The sequence below is a fragment of the Narcine bancroftii genome, chromosome 2 (genome assembly GCF_036971445.1).
Source record: "Narcine bancroftii isolate sNarBan1 chromosome 2, sNarBan1.hap1, whole genome shotgun sequence".
In the NCBI taxonomy this organism is placed as follows: domain Eukaryota; kingdom Metazoa; phylum Chordata; class Chondrichthyes; order Torpediniformes; family Narcinidae; genus Narcine; species Narcine bancroftii.
The window spans coordinates 67,686,843-67,713,835 of NC_091470.1; the positions used below are offsets into that span (position 1 = coordinate 67,686,843).

The 26,993-nt window shown below is 42.2% G+C and overlaps 1 protein-coding gene across 1 annotated transcript in view; it reads left to right on the forward strand.

Moving 5' to 3' along the window:
• Positions 1-18,377, forward strand: part of atg14 (autophagy related 14) — a 28,759-nt gene extending 10,382 nt beyond the window's left edge. Inside the window, exons 7-10 of the mRNA XM_069916975.1 lie at positions 5,794-5,911; positions 9,328-9,418; positions 9,845-9,930; positions 17,277-18,377. Of these exons, the coding sequence (XP_069773076.1) occupies positions 5,794-5,911; positions 9,328-9,418; positions 9,845-9,930; positions 17,277-17,580 (599 nt within the window). The 3' untranslated portion in view covers positions 17,581-18,377. The remainder of the gene's footprint in view (positions 1-5,793; positions 5,912-9,327; positions 9,419-9,844; positions 9,931-17,276) is intronic.
• The last annotated feature ends 8,616 nt before the right edge of the window (positions 18,378-26,993 follow it).

Below are 26,993 nucleotides of genomic sequence, written 5' to 3' on the forward strand. Positions count from 1 at the left end.
GGACCTTGGGCTTCCAGGCAGGATTGGCGATGGCGGTGGGGAGATGTTGGGGATCAGTAATTGTGCTGACAGAATGTAACCTCTTTAACTTAGAACGCCTAACACAGACTGCATAAAGTTTAGAAGCTTTCCAATCAATAAAAGAAATTACTACATTCTCCTGTCCCACAAAAAGTTATAACCTTTTGAAAATCAAACAGATGTAGAAATGGAAAAATAAAACCGAAAATGCTGGAAACAGTCAAGTTAGCTTTCAGCACTTTACCAAGTTAGGGAGCAGAGAAGGTCAAAGGATAGAAATACTGTAAGTAGAACAAATGAAATGTCATAATAGAGTGAGACAAAATTAGTTAACAGTTATGGAATCAGAATTTTACTGCACATGAACAGGCCCTTGGGCCCAATCATGCTGGTCGCATTTGCCTGCATTTGGCCCATATTCTTTAAATCTTTTTGATCCATACATCTTTCTAAATGTCTTTTTACAATTGAATTTGTGTATTCTCTTCTACCACTTCCTGTGGCAGCTCATTCCATGGACGCATCACCTTTTCTGGGGGAAGGAAAGGTACCCCTTGAGTTCCTTTTAAATCTTTCCTCTCTCAACCTGATCCTTTTCCTCCTAGTTTTAGATTCCTCTACCCGAGGAAAAAGATTGTGACTGTTGTCCGTGACTATGCCCTTGTACTTTTATACACTTCTATAAGGTCCCTCCTGGCCTTCAACAGTCGAAGAAGAAAAGTTCCAAATTCAAGCCTACCAGTCCCAGTAATGTTCTTTTGAATCTTTTCTGCACCCTTGTAGCTTAATGACATCTCTGCTGGGTGACTAGAACTGTGTACAATACTCAAAGTGGAGTCTCTTATAGTTGTGACATGATGTCCCTCCTCTTGTAGTCAGTGCCCTGAATGATGAAGGCATGTACACCTTCTGTGTACCCCTGCCACCACATTCATTGAACCATGCATCTATTACCCCCGAGCCTCTGTACTACGACCTCTCATGGACCCTATCATTCCATGTGCAAGTTCTGCCCTGGTTAAACCTAATGAAGTGTAACACCTTGCATTTGTTGTGGTAAAATTTGGAGGGGCATGGTCAGCCTAGTAATTTGCACAATGATATTCCAGCATCAGCAATCCCAATCCGAATCTAGTGCTGTCTATAAAGAATTCTCGTTGTCACCTGCATGTATTTCTTCCCACCCATTTTGTCTAGATTCTGTATTCTTGGATAACCTTCTTTACAAATCATGCTTACTGTATTGTTATCCAAGTCAGTAATGTAGTGGACCCAGGACTCATCCCTGCACCATGCCACTGATCATAGGCTTCCAATGAGAGTGACAACCCACTGACTCCAACTGTCGAGCCAAATCTGTATCCAATTGGCCCCCTTGCCCTGGATGAAGTTCAAATTTCAGATTTATTGTCAGAGTACATACATAATTTAACATACAACCCTGACGTTCTTTTTCCTGTGTGCCAGGCAGAATTTCTACTTGTTGGTAGTGCAAAAAAAACCTGCACTCGAGAAAAGAAAAGAGAGAAATGTAAACAAGAAGGAAGTGCAAACCATCTGTGCAATACAGAAAATAAATATTTATTAATAAATAATATGCAAAGTGAGAGTCCTCAAGTGAGTCTCGGATTGAGTTTATTGTTTAGGAGTCTGATGGTGAAAGGGTAGTAACTGTTCCTGAACCTATTTGTATGAGTCTTGTGGCACCTCTTTCCTGATGGCAGTAGAGAGAAAACAGCATGTCCTGGATGGTGTAGATCTTTGATGATTGTTGCTGCTCTCCGACAGCAGCATTCCATGCATATTTTCTTGATGGTGGGGAGAGTTTTGCCTATTGGCTGTGCCCACTATTGTTTGCAGGGCTTTCTGATTAGAGGTATTAGAGCCCCCATACCAAGTCATGATGCAGCTGGATCTACTACCCATCTGTACGTGTTTGCCAAGGTTTTTGATGTCATACCAAACCTCTGTAAACTCCTGAGAAAGTAGAAGTGTTGACATGCTTTCTTCACGATGGCATTCATGTGTTGGGTCCAGGAAAGGTCCTCTGAAATAGCGACTCCCAGGAATTTAAATTTGCTCAACCTCTCCAAGTTGATTCCCCCAATGATCACTGGATCATATACCTCTGGATTTCTCCACCTGAAGTTCACAATCAGCTCTTTTTTTTTTGGACTATTTTATTTATAATTTTCCAGATTTGAATTCATTTTTCAACATTGTCATTATCAGTGATTTTACAAATCTGCACCAACTACCAAGTTATCTATTCCCATCCTAAAAGGTTCCTCTGTCGAGTCCAAGCTTATTTCCTCTCCCTCCCTCCAAACCCCCCCCCGCCCCCCATTCCCTTGAAATCTAACATTTAACACTCAACCAATCAAAGAAAAACACACAAGACATTAAAAAACACAACTTAGTAAATCATATTGGGGAGTTGTAGGTGTGGCATAGCTCAGTGGCCCGGTTCAGGCCATTTTTTTTCCTTGACTTTTCTTGGCTGGAATGAGACGGACCCCTCGCCCCTCCCTCCTTCCTCCCCCCCCACCCCCCCAGAGTTGAGGAAGAATAGGGGCAAGCAGGGCAATGAGGGGCAGTTGTCCTCTTTACAACCGTGCTCCTATGGAGTTTAGGTATAGTTGCCAAACTTTTTGGAAAGTGCCGTACGTTCCCCTCAAGTTGTAAGTGATTTTCTCCAGGGCATTCCTTTGCTTCACTGCGCAATACTCAGACAAGAGTTGGACTTCCAGGTAACCGCTATGCACTGCCAATGCGATCATTACAAATTGAATTTGGACAGCTTCATTTAAAATCTTATGTCCGTTATGTTACCCAATAGGAATAGCTCTTGGCCCTGTGGGAATTGTTTACCTATGATTTTCCCTAGGACTTCACTTAGTTCCACCCAGAAGGGCCACGTCCAGGTCGTGTGCACAAAGGTTGCTGTCTCAGTGCCACATCTAAAACATTGATCTGATAATTTTGACTTAAATCTATTAATCTTTTGCGACAGCTGGTGCAGTTTAGGTCCTTTTGCTTGGAGCAGAAAGTACATTGCCAAAATAAATTTCCGTGTGTTCCCCTTTTGAACCATGGTCGGACCTAATTTGTCCTGTAGAAAAGTTTTATCTGAAGTTAGCAGTGGAATGCCTTATTTGATAAATCATACTTCTGCCTAAGTTGTTCAAATTACATTAACTACCCCTGCTCATAGCAGTCCTCTATACACCTGATGCCATTTCAACACCAAGTGTCCAGGATCTTGTTACCTAACATTGATTGGAGTCAGGGGTATTTTTGGGGACAGCCCGACTTTTATTCTTAAATGTTGGTTAGCGTTATTCCAAATACAAATAATTTGTTTTAATATAGGGCTATTTGTTTTTCCAGATAACAATTTGGCATCTCGTTTATCTGCCACCTTACCCACCAAGTGCAGACCAATTTGTGCCCAGGATGGTACCTCTTTTTTTCCCCCTCCTCCCGCCCCCCCCCCCCCCAAAAGAGTGAGGAGATGTATCTCATCTGGACTACCCAATAATATTTTTTGAAGTCCAGCATTCGCAATCCACCCAGACTAATCCCAGGTCATTTTCTCAATAGAGATCATGACTACCTTCCCGTTCCATAGAAATGCTCTGTCGTGAGAGCAGGGTTTGGAAAAAATCCCTGGGGCAACACCACAGGCAGTATCTGAAAGATATACTGAAGTTTTGGCAACACATTCATTTTTATACAGTTGACCTTGCCCATCAGCGTTATGGGCAGGGACATCCACCTGTTTGGGTCCTCCTCGATTTTTTTTTTTTCCCCCCCCCCCAGTAAGGGGGTATAATTTAATTTGTACAAATTATTTAGATTATTATCTATTTTGACTTCTAAGTACTTATTCCCATTTTGCGGCCACTTTGGGTAACTATTCTCTTGACATTGGCTTTGATCACCCTCTGTAAGTGGCATAATTTTGCTTTTGTCCCAATTGATCTTGTACCCGGAGACCTCCCCAGAGCATTCCAGTGTAGAGTGCAGTTTGGACAGCAAGTTTATTGGTCTGTCAAATATGTCAACACATCATCAGCAAATAAGCTGATCTTGTGTTCTTCCTGGCCTACTTTAAACCCTTTGATGTCTGGATCCTGGCGAATGGCTGCTTATGCCGTCCTCTTGTAGACCTATTTCATTATTAAATATGGACTATAAGATAAAAGCAAAAGCCCTAGCAAATAGATTGGTGATGCATTTGCAAGAAATAATTAATAAAGATCAGGTGGGCTTTGTACAAAATTGACAGGCAGTGGATAACATTGGTAGACTACTAAATATAATACATTTGGCACAAACCAGAAATGAAAGGGGTCTTGCTGTGGCTCTTAATGCAGAAAAGGCATTTGATAGATTAAAGTGGGACTTTTTATTCAAAGTGCTGGAAAAGATTGGGAAGGAGCCAACTTTTATTAATTGGATAAGGGTGCTATACCATGCACCCAAGGCAAAAGTTGTGACAAAGGCAAATTTCTTCAGCTTTCGCATTGACAATATCAAGTAGGCAGGGGTGCCCACTATCTCCAGCTCTGTTTGTACTGGCAATGGAACTGTTGGTTGAGGCCACAATCAGTTCCTTGACTTTGGTGACATTGAGTGTGAGGTTGTTGTGAGTAAACCATTTAGCTGTGTTTTCCATCTCCCTCCTTTATGCTGACTCGTCAGTCCCTTTTATACAGCCCCCGACCCTGGTATCATCAGCAAATTTATAGATGGTGTTATTGTCATACAGAGCCACACAGTCGTAGGCATAGAGTAGAAAATGGGGCCATGAATGCAGTCAGCCCTGTGGTGCTCCGGTACTGATGGAGATTGTGAAGGAGATGTTCTTGCCAACCCTCACTAATTATGGTAAGGAAATCCAGAGTCCAATTTTGCAGTGGGGTATTGAGGCCCAGGTCTTGGAGTTTGCTTATCAGTTTTGAGGGAATGATGGTGTTGAATGCTGAACTGTAGTTGATAAAGAGCATCCTGATCTTTGCTGTCCAGGTGTTCCAAAGCATTGTGTAGAGCCAGTGTGATGGTATCTGCTGTAGACCTGTTGCTGTAGTTGGCAAATTGGAACGGGTCCATGTCGCAGCTCAGACAGGAACTGAAATGCTTCAGAACATTTCAGTGGATGTGAGTACCACTGGTTGGTGTTCATTTAGACAGATTACCATACTTCTTGGGTATCAGTATGATTGAAGCCTGTTTGAACCCTTGCCGAGTGAGATATTTCTTTATTTGTTTACATGTGTGCGTTGCATACAGTTTTTTTGCACTACCAATAAGTAGCAATTCTGCCTTGCCCAGAGGAAAAAGAATCTCAGGGTTGTATGTGATGTCATGTATGTACTCTGACAATAAATTTGAATACATTGACAAACTGGTCAGCACCGGATTTCAGTACTTGGCCGGGTGCGCCATCCGAACTGGATTTCCTTGGATTCACTCGCCTGAAGGCAACCCACAAGCTTTAATGCTGCCAGTAGAGGATCATCAGGGGACATGGGGGTGCACAGTGGCTCTTGTTCTGGTGGTCAAATCTGGTGTAGAAGGCATTTGGATCTCCCGCACTGGATTTGGTTTTATCGCAGGTTATGTCATTTAGGCCCTGCCACAGCTGTCCAGTGTTTTGCTGTATTAAAAATTCTGAATAAATGAAAATGTGTGGTATTACTGAAGTTTGTTAAATGCAGACATTTAAACTTTTCAGTTTATTTCTTGGTGTGTATTCTTCACATACAGACATGGAGCAGAATAATCCTGCATTTACCATCAGTGCGGCTTTGTGCTTTGCCACTCAGCTGGCAAACATACTTTCCCACATTCTTGATGTTAATCTTCCCAAAAGACTTTGCAACAGGCAAGTATTGTAAAGTCAGATACTAATTATAATACAATTTAAGGATTAAAAGAAGTGTTTTATTTGTTTCCATCTTAATCCAGTAGCAAGTAAACTAACTTTTGAGTATGAGAAGGGATGAACAGGAAGTACTCTGAGACATTTGCTTTGCCAAGTGGTTCATCATTTCCAAGATTGGCTGTGAATTATTAGAGTTGTGCAATGTCTAATGGTGAGATTTTCATAATTTTTTTATGATCACAATAGATATTGTTCCATTAATCATCAATGTCCATCAAAATTGTAAAATGACTGGGCTTTGGATAATGCACACTTCTGCTCAGCCCTATTGCTATCTGATATTTATACACAAACAGCATAGCTGATTGCAGAACAAGTTAGTGCCGCAGAATATTTTTCAGTTTTTTCTATCCGGGAATATCTATTGATCTTATTCTATTTTAATATGTATTTGTTAAATCAGCAATTCCTCGAAATCAAACGTTGGACCTATCTGTTTCTCAAATACTTTGAATAATATCAATTGAAGTTGGGAAGTTTTTTTAAATGTTAAGTAGAAGAATTTTTAAGTGACAAATGCAGAAAAGTTACATTCATGTGATTAGATATTTTCTTCTTTGAAAGGCCTTGGAGCTTTATGGTTTATTAATTTCAGATTTTAATATTATTAAACTATATTCTTGCATTTCTTACAAGTGAAATATTGCAGTTTATGAATTGGTGAGCTATACAGCACAGTCCAAATTGTCCATGCTCACTAGGTTCTCTATCTGAGCTCATCATATTTGCCTGTGTTTGGCCCATAATTCCTCCAAGCCATTTCTATTCTGTTTCAATGTCACAATTGTACCCACCTCTACAACTTGCTTTGGCAGCTCATTCCATATGTGGGGGAAAAATGTCCCTCAGGTCCCTTTTAACTCTTTCCCCTCTCATTTTAAACTTGTGCCTCATTGTTTCAGGCTCTCCTACTCTAGAGAAAAAGACTAAGACTGTTCACCTAATCTACACCCTTAATTCTGATATTCCAGGGATAAAAATGGTCCAGTCTCTCCTGTAACTCCAGCTCTCCAATCCTGGCAACATCCTTGCAAATCTTTTCTACACTTTTTCTAGCTTGATTTCATCCTTTCTATTGCAAGGCAACCAGAACTATATACCGTACTCCAAATGTGACCTTACCCTTGTCTTGTACAGCTGTAATACCATGTTCCAACTTCTGAACTTGGTGAATTGACTAATGAAAGTGAGGTGCAAACAGAATCTTCACCACTCTGTCTTCTTATGATGTCACTTTCATGGAACTATGTACCCGTATCCCGATTTTTTTTTTTTTTTTTCTTTTTAATAACACTCTCTAGAGCCCTGCAATTTGCTGTGCACATCATGCCTAGTTTGTCTTACCAAAAAAACATTTCACTTGTCTGTTAAATTCCATTTGTCATTCCTTAACTCAGTTCCCCAGTTGATCTCGATTCTGTTGTAATCCTCGACAGCCTGCTTCAGTATCTACTGTACCATCAATTTTGTAGACTTGCCAACTCTGATTCAAGAAAAATGTCTACATGGCCATATAATGTTGCTGCAGTAATCTTAGCTGAAATTCTCATTGTTCTCTGATTTAAGTATTTAAATGTAAAGCTACAACAAATAGGCCCTTCTGACCCCCAAGTCTGCCCCACCCAATTACAATCAAATGACAGATTAACCCATACATCTTTAGAATGACTCTGAGCATCCATAGGAGGTAAAGTGTATAACCAACATTTCGGGCCTATAGACATTGCGAGACCTGCTGAGTTCCTCCAGCATTTTTGTGTTTTTACTCCATCACAGTGTCTGCAGACTTCCGTGTTTCAATCCATTCAGTTGCTCCACTGTGACGTCTTTTTGAGGCATGCCCACCTTGAAGAATTTCTCCTCCTCTCTTTGAAGAGAGTTCTGTGAGATCCTCTCACTGCTTCCCCTCTGTACTCCCTGCTACTCCCAAACTCTACAACCTTGGACTCACCCAGACTTGCTTCCACAGCCACTTATCCTTCCAATGATCATCTTTTGCCTGTTGACTTCTACTCCTCCCCCTGCCCATTCTTTCCTTCTCCCCTCGACTTTTTATTTAGGCTATGCTTGCTTTTTGCTCATACCTTGAAGAAGGGCTCAGGCCTGAAATGTTGCTTTTACCTCCGATGGACGCTGAAAGATCTCCTGAGTTCTTCCAGCATTTTTGTGTTTTTAGATTAATATGAGCCATGGTCTGTTTTTTTAAAAAAAAGTTTCAATTATTATTTTGAACAAGATGTTGTTGACATTGCTGAACCTTCATCATCAACATCTTGGAGATTACTATTGATCTGAAACACAACTGCATTGTTCACAGAAATACTGTGGCTGCAAAAGCAGATCAGAAGCTGGGTATCTTATAGTAAGTTACTCTTCTGGCATCTCCAAGATTTTCCTCCATACACAAAATATAGTAGAGCTTGAGTTGAATTTGTACACTTGCCTGCATTAGTGCAACTTTAACAACTCTCAAGACATTCACATACACCCAGAAGAGAGGTGCTCCTGTAATTGCACACCTCATCCACCTCTCTAAATATTAATTTCCTCCATCAATGCACAGGGGATACAATTCTACCACCAAGATGAAGGTCCACAAGGTGAATGGGAACCTTCATCATCAACATCTTGGAGATTACTATTGATCTGATTTTGATTTTGTGTATGGAGGAAAATCTTGGAGATGCCAGAAGAGTAACTTACTATAAGATACCCAGCTTCTGATCTGCTTTTGCAGCCACAGTATTTCTGTGAACAATGCAGTTGTGTTTCAGATCAATAGTAATCTCCAAGATGTTGAATGGGAACATACAACATCCATGCTATGATGTATGCCTTTCTGACTTGGAAATGTATTGCAATCATGGTCTGTGTAGAATTCCCTACCTAATGGCACCATTGAATAATCACCGAAAGAACTGCAAAGGTTCAAGATGTTTGCTTACCACTTTCATATGTCCAGTTGCTGAAATTCTCATGCAGTTTGTAATCAAAGAATTTTGTGTTGGTGTGGATGGTTTCGGGGAGAGTGGTGGGGTGTTCATAGGTTTAAAATGAGTGAATGGGTGGTGGCATCACTGGATAAGGGAATAGAATGAAGATAGTGGGAGGGATTAGGGACTCTGAAGATACAACTCACAATGAAAATTGGGATAATATTGGCAAATGAGATTCATGATCATTTCCCCCCATTTTCAGACTTGTTTTTCCTGCTTTAAACACTCCTGAAACCAAAATCTGAAAAAATACAGAATATGGACATGAATTTTATTCAGTTAGAATATTCTACCAATTTTCTTGATTAGTATTACATTAAAAATGTGCAGTTTGAAGATTTGTACAACTTTTTTTTGCAGTGAGTTTTGTGAAGAGAACATGAGCCGAAAGAAGTTCGTTCGAGCAGTGAATAAACTAAACACAAACATACTATACCTCTGCTTTTCCCAGGTATTTCATTTTAATGCTAAATAGAATAAATTTAGATTTGTAGATTTTACAACAATATGTCTGATTAGGTTTGCAATCAAAGTTGTTACAAACTGAAAGAAATGCAACAATAAATGGGCTTTTTTTTTAAAAAAAATCCTGATAAATTGGTGTGTGGATCATTAGATGATATTTGCTGTACTCCCATTCCACTCAGGCTTGGTTCCTGTTAAACTTGGCTTAAACAATGGAAATTGTATGAGAATGCTGCCTAACATTTCAATAAGAAAATTACAATTGTTTAGTGGTATTAGCAATCAAAGTCCCAAATGTTCTGGATTAGCAGAGTTTTGTTCTCATAACAAAGTAGAATTGAGTGGAATTCTTAATTCAGATTATTTTCAATGTGCAATATTGTTAATATTGTGTAACATTTCTATCACACAGCATGTCAACCCAGAGCTACTGCATCCATTGCACACACTCCGGAACATTATGCACTTGGTCAGTCCAGAGAATAAAGGTTTGGGAAGGTATGTGGAATTTTTCATGGAATTGAAGGCAATTTAGCTGAAGATGTAAAATTTAATTGTGATTTACATAAATAGGCTCATTTTAAAATAAAAATGGGTGTTGTTTTTACTAGCCAAATTTTTGTTTTTTTTCCCTTACTTTCCCCTGTGCTCCGCAGTTTTAAATTTGTGATCAAATAATTCACATGTGATTAAAGTGCACATTCCAGATGTTATTAAAAGTTATCAATGTGCATTTTGGTTTGACCATGTAGAAATTACAGCACTATATGGTTTCCCCATTTTCAGTTCTGTTTGACTCCCTCTCTGCTTGCAAAAAAAAACACATGATCCTCTTAGAACAGAAAGCATCATTCCCATTCAACCTGCAGCTCTGAACTACTCCTCAGAGTTCTTTCATCTGTTGCTTTTCAAAACAACAATCCATTAATGAAGTCTTTTGGGCACTCTCCAAAGCTTTTGCAAAGGCTCTTGGAGCCAGCCTGTCTAACTTGAGCAGAGCTCCTGTATTTTAAATGAAATCTGTTTTGAGGTGTTTGTATGTGACCTACACTTAAAAATAAAACCTGCCCCAATTTATCTCCCAGAAACGTATCTATAATCTGTCACAATACCAATAGCAGACAATTTTTAAATAGCATGGGAAAATTGGTAGCGCAATAGCACTTAATTTATAAAGGCCGTGGGGAAAAAACAATGGTGGACCTGACTTCCCAGAAGCCATGCAGCAGAGATACCTCTCTATGAATGCTCCATGCGTGCAGCTGTCCATACATCCCTTTCTCTGCCGCATGGAATTATTGGATGCAGGTCTGCCATCGTTTCCCCCCCCCCCCCCCACAGTATTTATAAATTGTACACTATAGCGCTAACAATTTTCCCACCTTGTTTAAAAATTGTCTGCTATTGCTATTTATTGCTAGCACTTTCCCACAATCCCTTATAAAGATTTATATAGGTCGGCACAACAACAATGGGCTGAATGGCTCATACTGTGCTGTACATAAAGCTTAATTATCTAATGATTATGCATGGTTAATTTTGTTCAAATATAAGATCATAATACATTGATCAGGACTAAGGGCAGGTCCACCATTGCTTGATGTATCATGACATCACTGGTAGAAGGTAGAACAATCCTAACCCCAGGGATGGCTTCTTGCAAATATGAAAGCATTCAGTGTCCCAATTAGAAGTGGTCAAGTGTGAAAAGCCAAACACCCATTCCTATCCCAGGACACTGAATGGCCAATTTAGTGGAATGCAAGTGTGAAAGGGGCTTCTCTTAATAGGAGTTCTAGGGTGTTGCCATCATTGTGAAACAAAATATATACAATGTTTCCTACCTTGGTCTGATCAATGGTAGTCAACTTACATACTGTAACTTTGCATCCACAGACTGCGATTATGTATCTATAAACTGTATATTCAGTTTCTCTTGATTGTGCCGAGACATGCATAGTAAATACCAGTTAAAGGTGCCATTAAAATCCATTACAGAAGCTTAATAAGCTAGCATGTCCAGTGATAAAGTTTCCATAGAAATAGCTGTTCTCTTGCTGAGACTTTTTATGTATAATACATGTCAAACTGTCTTGTGAGTCAGTTCAGTACCCTGAGGAAAGTGTTGTCCAATGTCCCGGTATCGAATGGGTTGTAGGGAGTGGTGACAAGAAGTGGAAATTTTGTCCAGAAGCCTAGCAAGACTCTGCACCCTTGGATCTTCTGCTGGAGGTTCCATTCGGTGACCACCTCACTGGCTGAGATCTGTCATTTAAGAGGAACATCTGCCCGGTTTTGGGGTGGGGGGGAGGGGGCGGTAAGGAGAGTGGCAGTGCTTGTTCAACAGCTTGCTTTGCTGTGCCAAAAGTAACCTATTATTCTGGTCCCCATAGGAAGGTGGCTTTCTTACAGGAGACCCTAAAGCGTGGTTTAAAGAGCATGGTAAGGTGGGGTATAAGCTGCTCCCAATAACTTAGGAGGCCCATGAAGCTATGGATGTTTGTTTTATTTGAAGCGATGGCAAAATTCAAAGTTTCATTCTTGGCTGTCAGAAATATCACTTTTGCCTGAGCACCATTGTATCCTCAGAAACAGGAAATTCTGGCTGGGGCACTGCACCTTTTCGGTAGGCACTTTCAGGTGGCCAATTTCCCCGCATGTAAAGCCGCATGTTTAGGCAATATGTGGCTGTTTTGAGGCCACTTGAATGTGCAGGAGGCACTCTTGAGGTGACCTTCGTAACCCTCCTCCGAGAGGGATAATCGGCTCGGCTCAGTGGCTCCCCCAGCTACCTGAATGCAGCTGGCTGAAAGCAGATGTTAAAGGGTCAGGCTACTGATCACAGCTGACACTGGGCAGGAGCCGGAGTGTGCTCAGAGCCACATCCTGTGCAGCTGTGTCCTTCAGGTGGCCAGCGTTGCGCTTTAAACGCTGCCACCTGAACAGCAATTTAAAGGGCCGCTTCTGCTTCTTCAGGCGCAATCTTACCGTAGAATGCACCTGAAAAAGCCTCGTATTAATGGTCCTTCCCCATTTCCTGAGGGAGGAGATTACCATGTGAGGGACCTCTGAAACAATGGCCAATTTATACCTCTGAAAGAGGTTGAATAGGTTGGACATTGCAGCAGATTAAACTGTATCAAATAGTGGGACTGTGGAATATGTCTTGTCTCTTGTCCCGAGTAACTGCAAATTGCTCTTGTGAGTTGAAATGGAGAGGAATGGAAAAGAAAGCATTCTTGTTACAGGTCATTTTGGAAGGAGGGAGGACAACAACTGGTTCCCATTTGGCTATCCCATCTACAATTATGGCCCGGGCAACCCTGAATGTAAACTTTCCCCTGTTAGTATATGGTGGCACTACAGCTCCCAGGAGGCATCAAACCGGCCACGTGACGTCTGTGCATGATGATGTCAGCATGTGATTCTGGCTTTTAAAAGGTTGTACAAGTGATGAAGAGTAAATCCATTTGATTCACTCTAGAAACACCTTGTGTGGTTATTTCGTTGTCTACTGTGATACCAATGGCCACAATTGATGACCCCGATGAATCCAAAAATGTGTTTTTGGACAAACATGGACTCTGAAGCTATTGCTGTGAAGACACCACCTTTCCAGACAGCTGAGCCTGAACTGTGGTTCCAACAGGCTGAAGCACAATTTCACCTTCACAATGTCTAATTATTACCATCTTGTCAGTGCCCTGGACCAGGCCATCGCTAAGAGGGTTGGTGACTTCCTACAGGATCCACCATATTCCAACAAGTATGACACTTTAAAAGCACTTTTATTACATGTACATGGAATGTGCCATAGGGAAAGGGCAGCCAAACTACTATATTTCAATGGGAAACTGCACCCCTTCAGAATTAATGGATGAAATGGTGTTCCTGGCAGCTGGCAAAAGGCTCAATATATTATTCGAGCAGCTCTTTTTAGAGTAAATGCTAAATGATATTAGGCTCTAGTTATCCATGTGTTCTTTTGAAGACCCAAGGACTGAAGTGGCGGAGGCAGACATTCTATGGCTGGCTAAAAAGCACAGCAAGGAAAGACAAGTCTGCACAACCAACCCCTCTGATACTGACTCCGTGTCACATTTTAGTACTCTTAGCCTATCACTCCCTACAAGCAGGCAACACCCCAAGACAAGTAAGAAGCCTGTGAACACCTCTTCTTGGTTATTACCACAGGGGTTGGGGAGTAAATACTCGCAAGTGCCTTCCACCCTGCCGGTTTGTGGGAAACGTCCAAGCCAACTGCCAATAAGGGCTGCAGTGGTTGACAAGAAACCTTTAAGCTTACTATATATATGGGACCAGTTGTCCCAGTGAAAATTTCTGGTGGACATGGGTTCAGAAGTTGGTGGATTTTGCTCCATTGATTTTTGACACGCGCCATCCTACCCCAGACCTGCAACAACGAGCAGTTAATAGTTCCAACATTCTGACTTTTTTCACGAGGAAGATGAATGTCAAGTTTGAGAATCATCTCTACACTTGGCCATTTATTATAGCAACAACATCCCAACCTTTGCGTAGTGCAGATTTTCTTCAGGCTCGTTCATTCCTCATCAACTTTAAAGGGCGTTGGCTAATAGATGGAACTACGTTTTAGACTATTCCTCTGGCAGATGCCTATACCCCTGCTCTGCACCTCCAAACATTAAGTAAACCAGTGGATGAATTCTCCAAGCTGTTGGAGAATTTCCTTGAGATTACTACTCAACAATTTTCTGCCTCCACTGCACAGCACGGTGTTACTCATCGCATTTGTATTCGGGGCCCTCCTATCCATGCTAAAGAACGCAGCTTGCCACCAGAGAAGCTGCGCTTATATAGGAACATAGGAAGTAGGAACAGGAGTAGGCCAAAAATGGCCCATCGAGCCTGCTCCGCCATTCAATACGATCATGGCTGATCTAATTTATGACCTAACTCCACCCACCTGCCTTCTCCCCATATCCCCTAATTCCTCTTATCTTAGCTCAGGAAAAGTTTGCCAAGCTAGAAGAACTAGGAATAATTCATAAGTCCAATAGTCCCTGGGCATCTCCATTACATATGGTCCCAAAACACAATGGAGGTTGGCAACCTTGTGGAGATTACAGGCAGCTTAACGACTACACCATCCTGGATCATTATCCAATACCTCATATTCAGGATTTCTGGGCTTATTTGCATGGAGCGAAGATCTTCTCCAAAATAGACTTGGTGCGTGGCCATCACCAATTACCGGTAGAGCCAGAAAACATTCCAAAAACAGCAATAATTATCTCATTTGGGTTGTTCATATTTTTACGAATGCCATTTGGACTAAAGAATGCTCACTCATTTCAACAGGTGATGGATGCTTTAGGAAGTGGTATGACCAATGTCTTGAAGAGCTTTTCCAGGAAAGTTGATAAAGGAAAGATTGTGGATGTTGTCTACGTGCAAGGCCTTTGACAAGGTCCTACATGGGAGGTTAGTCAGGAAGGTTCAGACACTAGGTATTCGTGGTGAAGTAGTGAATTAGATTTGACAATGGTTGGCTGGGAGAAACCAGAGTGTAGTGGTGGATGATTGCTTCTCAGACTGGAGGCGTGAGGGATTGGTGCTTGGACCATCGTTGTTTGTCATCTATATCAACAATTTGGTTGATATTGTGGTAAATTAGATCTGCAAGTTTGCAGATTACACTAAGTTTGGAGGAGTTGTGGACAGCAAAGAAGCTTTTCAAACCTTGCAGAGGGATCTGGACTAGCTGGAAAAATGACAGATGGAATTTAATACAGATAAATGTAATGTGTTGCAATTTGGAAGGCAAACCAAAAAAGGGTATATACAGTAAATGGTAGGGCACTGAGGAGTGTGGTAGAACAGAAGGATCTGGGAATATAGATACACAATTCCCTGAAAGTGGTGTCACAGGTGGATAGGGTAGTAGAGAGCTTTTGGTATATCGGCCTTCATAAATCAAAATATTGAGTATAGGAGTTGGTATGTTATGGAAAAGTTGTATAAGCCATTGGAGAGGCCAAATTTGGAATATTATGTGCAATTTTGGTTACCTAACTACAGGAAAGGTATCAATAAGATGGAAAGAGTGCAGAGATTTACTAGGATTTTGGCCGATCTTCAGGAACTGAGTTACGGCGTAAGGTTAAACAGGTTAGGACTTTATTCCCTGGAGTGTAAAAGAATGAGGGGAGATTTGATAGAGGTATTTAAAAGTATGAGGGGGTATAAACAGAGTAAACGTAGATAGTTTTTTTTTCCCACTGAAGGTAGGTGACATAGGGTAAGAGTGAAAGGGGAAACATTTAGGGCGATTGTGAGGGGGAACCTCTTCACACAGAGCGTGGAACAAGCTGCTAGCTGCGGTGGTAAATGAGGGCTTAATTTTAACATTTAAAAAGAATCTGGACAGGTACATGGATGGGAGAGGTATGGAGGGCTATGGACTTGCAGGACAGTGGGCCTAGGGAAAAGAAAAATGATTCGGCACAGACTAGAATGGCCGAAAGGAACCTTTTCTGTGCTGTAGTGTTCTTCATAAATGTGTGGTTTGAAGCTCATTTGTAACTTGAGTTTTCCACTTGAACTCTACTTAGTGTTCAACATCCTAGAAGCCAGCCTTGCCCATTTTGGTTTGTTCTATATGATTACAAGTGATACTGAGTATGTTGTATAGAAAAGGATATAGTCCCCAACTACAGTTCAGCTTATCTGCTGGTGACCTGACAACTCTGATTCTAGTTATTGCAATAAGCTTCTCTTATTATGAAAACTTGCAACCAGAAAGATAATGCATTAATTTTATGATCAGAATTTTGTTGTAATATACCGTTAACATTCTCTCAGAGAAGTTGTTCACTTATAACCAACTTGTTTGACTTTTGGCTTGACCACTTGATCAAAAAATATGGACAAAAGGACCTGAATTCCAGAGGTACGAGTGTTGATGTCAAGGTTGCATTTGAGCAACTGTGACATTTGGGAACCTAATGAAATTATTGTCAATAGAAATACAGGGTAGTACTATACTATTGGAAGCCCACCTAACAAAAGATGGTTGTTGGAAAGCAACAATCTTTGCCCATACTGCAGCTACAGGATAGTGTCTTTGATCCTTTCAAACTTGTAACCTATTTTTCTTTAATTTCTGTGCCTCCACCACCATTTTAGGCATCCACAACTCTCCGTGTATGATAGATAACCTCTGATGTCTCCCCTAAATGTTCCATCTTTCACTTTGTACACATGTCGTCTGGTGTTTGCTATTCCTGCCTGGGAAAAAAATGCTGCCTGTCCACTTTTGCCTCTCAAAATCTTGTAAACCTACATTAAGTCACCTCTCATCCTCCTTCACTTTAAAGAGAAAAGACCTAGCTCTGCTAACCTTGCCTCATAAGCCTTATTTTCCAATCCAAGCAACATCCTGGTAAATCTCCTGCACCTTTCCCATATTGAGGTGACCAGAAATTAACACAATATTCCAAGTGTGGTCATGAACTCAATCTCCTGACTAATGAAACCCAGCATCCAATAGGTCGTCTTGACTATCCTATCAACCTGCACGGCAACTTTGAAATGTTGTGAGCAACCTTGGGAGCTGATTAGAAATTCTACAACTTTTTGAGGTCCCCTTTAAGCCCACGTTGCCTAGTCAATATACTAGAGAGCTCCATCTTGACAGGATTGGAAAAATAACATCACCAGCCAAAACGTGGCGATTCAAAACACCAGTTTCTCAAGGCCAATGATAAATAGCCACTGCTGGTTAGAGCATCAAGTCAATACATGGACATCTTTGTTTTCAATTATTGCATGTTATAAAGTAATATTTGTTTTAAATTTAGATCTGGTCCTTTTGAAATCAGTGCTGATCTTGAAGATTCCATGGAATTAGTTGATCCAAATATTGCTGTTCAGACAGATGAAAGTGGTGATGAATATATAACTGATGAAGAAACTGATTTGGGAACCGATTGGGAGACTGTACCTAGTCCTAAGTTTTATGATATTCCCTCTCAACCGGTTGAAGTATTGCAAAGTCAAGCCATGCAAGCGTCTCACCCTATCAGCAATAGCACAGGTGGTATGATATCTTCTGCAGCAGCTTCTGTTACATCATGGTGGAAGCAGTATTATGGACAGCGCTGATATCTGCTGCTCTGGGAAAAAGAAAAACTTCTGACTACATGAAGGACACAAGAACAATACTTGAGTAGTGCCTATAAAATACACAAACTAGATACATCGCATGGATTGGAAGCATAATGGCAGATTACAACTGATCAGTTTCTGTTTTGGTAATAATGGAACTATTTCTTTCAAAAAGTTATAAACAAGCAAAGGAAGTCTCAAACACTTTTCTAGAGTACGAAATAATGGTCTTACCAAATGTTTCAAAAGCCAACTTTATTAATGACTTTGCGAACATCAGTCGGATCCTGGAATGATATTTGTGAACTACTGATGATGCAATTTCAAATCTATTTAGAAGTCACCAAGCTCAAGGAATCCCATGTTGAAGAATTACTATTTATTCATCCTTTTTGAGGACACTCATTCAGATTCTGCCATTCTTGACTTCATTCTAGATGATAGCAGCTGGTTTCATTCTCTAGATTGCATGGTTATTTTGTAAATCATCTTTTCTTTAAACCATCAAGAGTGTAAAAACCTATCAAACTTGTCTCAGGTTGACTGCATCACTGAAATAATTTCAGCATGCTCTCTTAAATCTAGCCACTTTCTGAAAATGAGATGTCCATTTTGGGCCTGAACAGGATTTGATAAAGATTTAGTTGAACTATTTTTATTCTTTACAACTTTGAAGCTAAGGATTCTATACGAGTATTTGAATGACTTTCTCAACTTTTCCAGGACTTTTCAAAATCTGTCTATAAATTATCCTTTCTCATTGTTGTACATCCTCATTAAAATTCTCCGACTTAGTTGGTGATTGTCTCTTGTTCTTCCTACTAAAATGAATAATTTCTGACTTCTGCGTTGAATTGTATTTAGGTATTTACTCTGGTCATTTCATTACACGTGATGTTTTCTGGTGTAGAAATAGCAAAGGGCTGGATAGCCTGCTTCTGTTTCACACGTCTCCATGTAATCTTATTTTTTTGGTTCCCAAGTAACTTTTTTTAAGGTTATGTCAAACATTTTGTAATCCCTTTTATGATATCTTTTGGTTCTCATCTACATTTGATTTCAAAATAGTTCTCTGCTCCTGATGAATATTACAAGTTTTCGGCTTCATTTGAACCTGTATCTTCAATTATCCGTGCATCTTTTGGTTTGGATGCCCATTCCTTCAGACATGAGCATACAATGGCCTTTTAACCCTCCGTCTCTTGCTTTTACCTCAAAATCAAACTTCAATTCACAGAGATCAAATTCTTTTTCAATCACTGAAATTAATTCTACATTTGAATTAATGTTATTTTCCTCAACAAGCAAGTATACACTTCTTAGTAATCACACCAAATTCAAAACTAAATAACCAACATTTGTCTGAACCATGCATTTTAATGAGTCATTCTATTTTGCCAGTGGTTTACAAAATAAATTTAGTGGTTGATTAGATTAACAGATTGATTCAAGCAACGGAGTAAGATTTGTTCCTTTTGTATTTAGAGGGCCAATTTAAGAAGAAGAACTCCCATATCATGCAATTGGAATTCTTCCCATGACTAGCATACACAACAAAAGAATTTCTAATCCATTTAACTATTTTAGTTAAATAATTCTAGACAAATCATTTATGTAAAAATACACACAAAACCATTAAATAAAACTAGGGCATTTTATGTGCTAAATGGCTTCTAGAGTTTCAGCAGTTAATTTATAACAATTTTAATTATATTTTGGAGAGGGCCTGATACTGGAGTAGTCCCAACAATTGATTACCCCAACTGTAAGATTCAGCCGAAGCTTGAATCCACGGTGAACAAGGACGCAACAACAGCAGCAGCTGCTGCCACGGCTGCAGTTAACACATTAGGCCCCTTTCTGGACCTACCAGCCTAGAGTGTGGCTGAACCAGGCTGAGACCCAGTTCCGTCTTCGTGGAATAACGGCTGAAGACGCAAAGTTTTGGCACATAGTTGGGGTACTGGATGCCACTACAGCAGCTAAAGTAAGTGAATTAATTGGACACACTCCCAGCAGACAACTAATATATCAGGTTCCGCCAATTCCTCCTGGACACCCTGGAATTAACCAAGCACGAACGGGGCGTGCAGTTTTTGAATATCGAGGGGCTAGGTGACAGAAATCTGGCCAATTTAATGAATGAAATGCTTGCGTTAGCATACGGTCATTCTAATTGCTTTCTGTTTGAGACCTTATTCCTGACGAAGCTTCCAGGTCATGTCTCCATACCAATAGCAAATATGGATTACAGCCATCCTTATGGTGTGGCCCAGGAGGCTGACAGACTCTACTGCATGCCAAGGCAGTAGTCTGCCCACATACAGCCCATGTTCTCAGCAGAAACCTCTCCCATGCCCATATCTACAGTGGGAATGGTGTTTTTACCACCGCTGGTGGGGGGAAAATGCCTGTAGATGTGTGCCCCCATGTGGCTACCACAGCATCAGTGGCAGACCTGAAAAGGGGTCAGGAGACAACAGTACTGGCCTCCTCTATCTTCATGAGAATGCTTATAAGTTCAAATTTCTTGTAGACACTGGTGCTGAGCTCATTTTGCTCAAAATACTTTGAAAAGACGCATAAGCGACAGGGACTCTCCCTTCAAGCTGCAAACGAGACTTCCATCCCCAGCTTTGGTTCATGACGCGTCACTATTAAGATAGGAGAGTCAGCATTCTATTCGAATTTAATTTTGGCTTTCATCACACAACCCATCTTGGGTGGAGATTTCTATGGGCCCATGACCTGCTAGTTGACGTTAAGCCAAAGAAGCTAATCAACACCACTACTTTCCAAACATACCCTTTGATAAGTAGCAAAATTCGAGTCTCCCTACTCAGGGTGCACACTCTATGCACTGACACCTTTACTGCCTTGCTCAATGAATTTCCAGGTCAGCGCTCTCCTAATTCATTTCCTCGACCACGGCCCATAGCATGTCCCTTTATATTGACACAAGCCTGCCAATTTATGCCAGGGCTCATTGTCTCCTGCAAGATAAACGACAGTAGACCAAGGCAGAATTTACTGCCATGGTGGAATTGGGTATCATATGGTGTTCTAAAAGCCCTTGGGCATCACCATTACACCTGGTGCCCAAGAACACCACTGGGTGGAGATCCTGCAGCGACTAACACAGGCTTAATGATATAACTACGCCTGACAGATACCCCATTCTGCACATACAGGATTTTGCTGCCTGCCATCACAATTACTGTGTCTTTTCCAAGGTAGACCTTGTCAAGGGGTATCATCAAATCTCAGTCCATCCAGAAGACATTCCTAAAACGGCAATTATTACTCCTTTTGGGCTTTTTGAATTCCTCAGGGTTCCATTTGGGTTGAAGGACATCGCTCAAATGTTTCAGCGGCTTATGGACGCTTTAGGCAGGGATTTAGAATTCACACATATATATATATATATATATATATATATATGCTTAAATGACATCCTCATCGCCAATCAAAATGAGCAAGATCACCACCTGCACTTACGCATACTGTTCTAATGGTTGGCTGAATTCGGACTTACCGTCAACCCTAGCAAATGCCAGTTTGGCTGAACAACCATCGGGCACAAGATCACAGCAGAAGGTGTGTTTCCCTGATCCACCAAAATGGATGCCAACATGCTTTCCCAAAACCTACCACGGTTAAAGGAGTGCAGAAATTTTTGGGCATGGTGAATTTCTATCTCCATTTCATTCCGGGAGCCACCAACATTCTTGGCCCACTATTTCAACTGCTCACCGCAAAGAGCAAAGAAGTTGCTTGGACCGCAGAGGCGGAGTTCGCAGCCGCCAAAGATGCCCTAGCCAATCCAGCCAAATTCACACATCCTAATCCCACATCTGCCCTGGTACTCACCACAGATGCCTCTGATGCAGCGATGGGTGGAGTTCTCGAACAGTCCATCGATGGTCATTGGCAACACCTGGCTTTCTTTAACCACCTCCTACGACCATCAGAAATGAAATAAAGCATGTTTGATCAAGAGCTGTTGGCGTTGTTCCTGGCTACACGACACTTCCGATAAGTTTTGGAGGGCCGCCACTTCACTACTTTCATAGATCATAAGCCACTCACTTTTGCCTTTAGCAAGATATCAGACTCATGGTCAGCCAGGCAGCAACGCCACTTGTACATTTCTGAATTCATTACAGATGTGTGGTATGTCTCAAACAATCTGGCCACTGATGAGCAATCCAGACTGGCAGTGTATTGTATCCAAGGTGGTGTCAATAACTCTGACTTAGCCAGTGCACAGTCCATGGACCTGAATGTTCAGGCATACAAGACTCCCATACAAACCTAGACATACAACATATGGCACCACAACTAGGTGGGCCAAGTCTGCTTTGCAACGTCTATGGACTACTCCAGGCTGGTAGTCCCCACATCTTGGAGATGGCGCCTTTGACGAAGTTCACAACCTGTCCCAACCCTCCATCAGAGCAACGGTCAAGCTCATGACAACTTAATATGTATGGCATGGACTTAAAAAAGATGTTGCACAGTGGGCCCAGATGTGTACCTACTGCCAAACTTCCAAAATTCAGCGGCACACCAAGGCATCTCTCCACTCTTTCCCAGCAGTACACCAGCATTTTGAACATGTGCATATAGACCTGGTCAGACCACTGCCAGTGTCTCAGAACATGAGATACATCCTCACAGTCATAGACCAATTCACGCGATGGCCATAGGCCATCTCATTGCCAGCCAGCGACACTGAGACATGTGCCAGAGCATTCATTCCCAATTGGATCTCAAGATTTGGAGTTCCAACACACATCACCTCAGACTGTGGGACGCAATTCACCTCCGCGTTGTGGACTGTCCTTGCGCACTTTTGTGGCACATAAATGCATCTCACCACAGCATACCTCCTGCAGTCCACGGGCAACTCAAGACCACACTCAAAGCCTGACTCACCAAGCCCATTTGGATTGACGAATTGCCATGGGTTCTGCTGCGAGTGTGCACCGCCCAAAGGAAGACATGCCAGTGTTGTCCACAGAAATGGTTTACGGTTCAGTTCACTCAGTTCCAGGTTCCTTTCGGATCTGGACGAGCTTCAGCAGCTTTGACACCACGTCGCAGTAAGAAAACAGATTCCAACCAACTGGTATGGAAGCTCCAAACAGCACGTGCCTCCAGCCCTCCTCCACATGGACTTTGTGTTTGTGCATAGACAGGCCCCAGGAACACCATTGCAATGGCTGTACGATGGATCTTTCTACGTGATCAAAAGGGATGGAGTTGTGTACACTTTAGACCACACATGTCAAACTCTGGCCCATGGGCCAAATTTGGCCCGCAATATAATTATATTTGGCCCGCAAGTTCATTTCAAAAATGTATTAGAGGTGGCCCACCCTGCAGCGAGAGCCGATGCTGTTTTTTGGTTATGTCACCCCCACCATCCTCCCCCTTCATTGCACATCCTTCCCCATTGTAACACGAGAAATTGTAACACGAGAAGTCTGTCGATGTCATCAGCCGGCAAGCCAGTTGGAAGGCTCCCCGCACAACCAGTCACTTCTCCCACCTGTCGAGCGGTGCAGCGGATTGGCGAGCGCCTGTGATTTCCTGTGGGCGCGACGGACATGGCAGGCTGTGCACGGCCCCTGGGCAGTGCGAGCCCCGCGCGACTGGCACCAGACGGCCCCTCAACAGTGCGAGCGTACTTCTCCCGGTCGCCACGGCCTTCAGCGCTTGCACCTGCGTGGACCCCAGGGACGGCTGGTTCGGCCCTGCATGTGAAGAGAGAGATGTGGCTGTCCACAAAGGCTGATCAGCAGCGCGCTGGGCCTGAGTGGGTGGGTAAGCAGGGGTGGGCAGAGGGTGTAGGTGAGGAATAATGGGCAGGGGAAGTTATGGTGGTGCGAGGGGCAGTTAGAGGGAGGGATGAGTAGAAGGAGGGGTGGATAGGGAAGAGGTAAAAGGGGAGGGGCAGGGCGAGTAGGGGAGGGGTGATTAGAGGGTGAGAGACAGGTAGAGGGAGGAACAGGTTGAGGGGAGAGGCAGTAGAGGGGCATGTATAGGATGGGGTGGGTAGAGGCAGAACGAGTGGAGTGAGGGGTGAGTAGAGGTTGGGTAAAGGACTGGTCAGGTAGAGGGATGGTGGGTCGAGAGTGAATAGAGGCCTAGAGCCTGAGGAGTGAGCAGGAAATGCTGAGTCCTGATGCAGGCCAAAATGGACACAGCCTGTGAATGCTGACTACATCTCCACAGGGACCAAATAGGTTTCCCTCAGGTCAAGCAAAGGGTGAACTTGAGCTACCTACTCCTGACCTGTAACATTATCCTCCTAAAGTTATATCATAAAGTTTAACATTACATATGTTGAAAGAAGAGAAAACATGCAGATGTTGTTGAAAATTTTCAATAAATATTTAGTTCGGCCCTCGACTTAGTCCAAGTTTTTAATTTTGGCCCTCCGTGAATTTGAGTTTGACACCCCTGCTTTAGACATTGGGGACATTCTCAAATGTTTAGTCTATATGACTCAAACCAGCATATGTGGACCCAACTATTCCTATTCGCTGCCTCCACCCCAAGAGACAAGGGTGTCTGCCTAAGGTGCATGCAGCCAATTCGTGTCTTTTGGGTGACGATTCTGGGGGGGGTGTGGTGTAGCAGGCCGAGTGGCTGAACCAACACCTGTGTGACTCACTGAGCAGCTGCACAGCGCAGTGGGCTGAACCATCACCCGAGTGGCTGCACAGCGGCGTGGACCTGGTTGCTGTTCACTCACTTGGCTGGGGGGCCGCGCATGGCGCTGCAGGCTGGGTCACGGCACACCAGAGACTGGGACACTCACTTTCAAGAAGACGCGGGGCTCCCTTCGTCTTTATTTTAAGACACGAGCCCCTGTGAGTCACAGGCACAGGGTGATGTCACTTCTGATTCAGAGCTGGGAGGTGTTTAAAAGTGGAGGCAAATTCAAATAAAATGACTGGTGACTAGCACTGTTCAGGTGTATTCATTTAGTAGCGCTACTGGAGTAGTCACGACGTTATTAATTTTGCATTAAAATTGCTAGGTCAAAAATGCTGGAGAAACTCAGCAGGTCACACAGCATCTATAAGAAAAGAGTAACTAAAATTTCAGGGCTGAACCCTTCATGAAGGTTCCTTGACAAAAGACTCAGGCCCGAAACGTTGGTTATGCCTTACTTCCTAGATACTGCATGACCGGCTGAGTTTCTCCAGCACTTCTGTGTATTCCACTACAATCACATTGCCTGCAGACTTTCCTATTTAACTGGATAGATTGTAAGTTAGGTGTTGCAAATTGGTACTGCTTTGCTGGGAAATCTTAAAATCAGGTAGGTCTAGGTTAATCTATTTAATATCCATTTGGAAGAATTTTTGAGTGGTTGCTAAATAAAGGCAACAGCTTACTGCTTTGTACTTATGAGAACAAATATGTTTAGAAATTTATATTTAATTTGAATTTTATGCTGTCTGAGTGGTGGCCTGGATCCATTCCAGTTCGCCTATCGTATTAACAGGTCTACAGCAGATGCCATCTCACTGGCTCTACACAAAACCCTGGAACACCTGAGCAGCAAAGATGCTTTCATCAGGATGCTCTTTATCGACTACAGTTCAGCATTTAACACCGCCATCCCCTCAAAACTGATCAGCAAACTCCAAAACATGGGAGTTAAAACCCCACTTTGTAATTGGATCATGGATTTCCTCCTCTGTAAGTCACAATTAGTGAAGATTGGCAAGAACTTCTCCACAATCTCCATCAGTACTGGAACCACAGGGTTGTGTTCTTAGCCCCCTACTCTACTCACTTCACACCTACGTCTGTGTGGCTCGGTACAACAATAACACCATATACAAATTTGCTGACGATACCATGGTAGTGGGCTGTATAAAGGAAGGGGATGAGTCCAGCATACAGAATTGAAATTGAAAACTTAGCTGAATGGTGCACCAACAACAATCTTGCACTCAATGTCACCAAAACTAAGGAAAGGAAAACCAGAGGTATACAATCCAGTGATCATTGGGGGAATCTAAGGTGGAGAGGATTCTTGGGAGTCACTATCTCAGAAGATCTTTACTGGACCCAACACACCAATGGTATTGTGAAGAAAGCACATCAGTGCCTCTACTCCCTCAGGAGTTTGAGGAGGTTTGGAATAAAACCAAAAATCCTGGCAAATTTCTACAGATGTGTGGTAGAAAGTGTGCTGACTGGCTGCATCACGGTCTGGTGTGGGAATATCAATACCCCTCCAAAAGGTAGTGGACGCAGCCCAGGACATCAAAGGCAAAACTCTCCCCACTATTAAGTACATGAACAGGAAACGCTGCCATCGGAGGGCAGCAGCAATCATCAAAGTCCCACACCTCCCAGCACATACTCTGTTTTCGCAGCTGCCATAGGAAAGAGTTGCAGGTGCCACAAGACTCACACCACCAGGTTCAGGAACAGCTGCTACCCTTCCACCATCAGACTCCTCAACAAACTCAATTAGGGATTAATTTAAGGACTTTATTGATTTTCTTTTGTTTTCTGTATTGCAGTTTGTTTTCATTCATCATCTAATTACAGTTCTTTGTTTACACTGTGTAGTTTATTTTTTGCCCTAACAATTAGTGGTAATTCTGCCACACATACAGGAAAAGGGAATCTCAGGGTTGTATGTGATGTCATCTATGTACTCTGACAATAAATCTAAATTTGAGTACATCAATATTAATTGCTTCCACCATTTCTCAAGAGTGCCCTTTCAGACATTGTCAATTCACCAAAATATTGTTAGTTAAAAATTCTTAATGTTCGTAATCTTCTGGATATTTTATTCTCTTGTGCACAATCCATAACCCATTTGATTCACTGTGGTTTATTTTGTGCCATTCAAAGTGTGATAAATGTTAGAATAAATGACAAGAGGCATATATTGTGACATCTTAATTGCCTTGACATCTGCTGTAATGCTACAAAAATACTATTTTGTTTTCTACTTACTCTGATTCTTGGCATGTTACTCTCTTCCAGTCTTGATTCCCCCACCACCACGTGTTTATTTCTTGTCAAGATTATGATCAAGTCCAATTTTTGAGCCCTTCACCAGTGACTCAGCATCACTGAATGTGGAGAAAAAGTGAGCAATTAGCCTCTCAAGATCCCTCCACCCAAGCAGGATTGTTTTAATTTAATTTAGACATACAGCACAGTAACAGGCCATTTCAGCCCACAAGTCCATGCCCCCCAATTTACACCCAATTAATGGTGGGAGGAAACCAGATCCTCCCCCCCCCCCCAGGGAAAACCCACGGAGACACGGGAATAACATACAAACTCCTTACAGACAGCTCGGGATTTGATCCAGTCCCGATCTCTGGTGCTGTAAAGGCATGGCACTAACTGTGATGCCA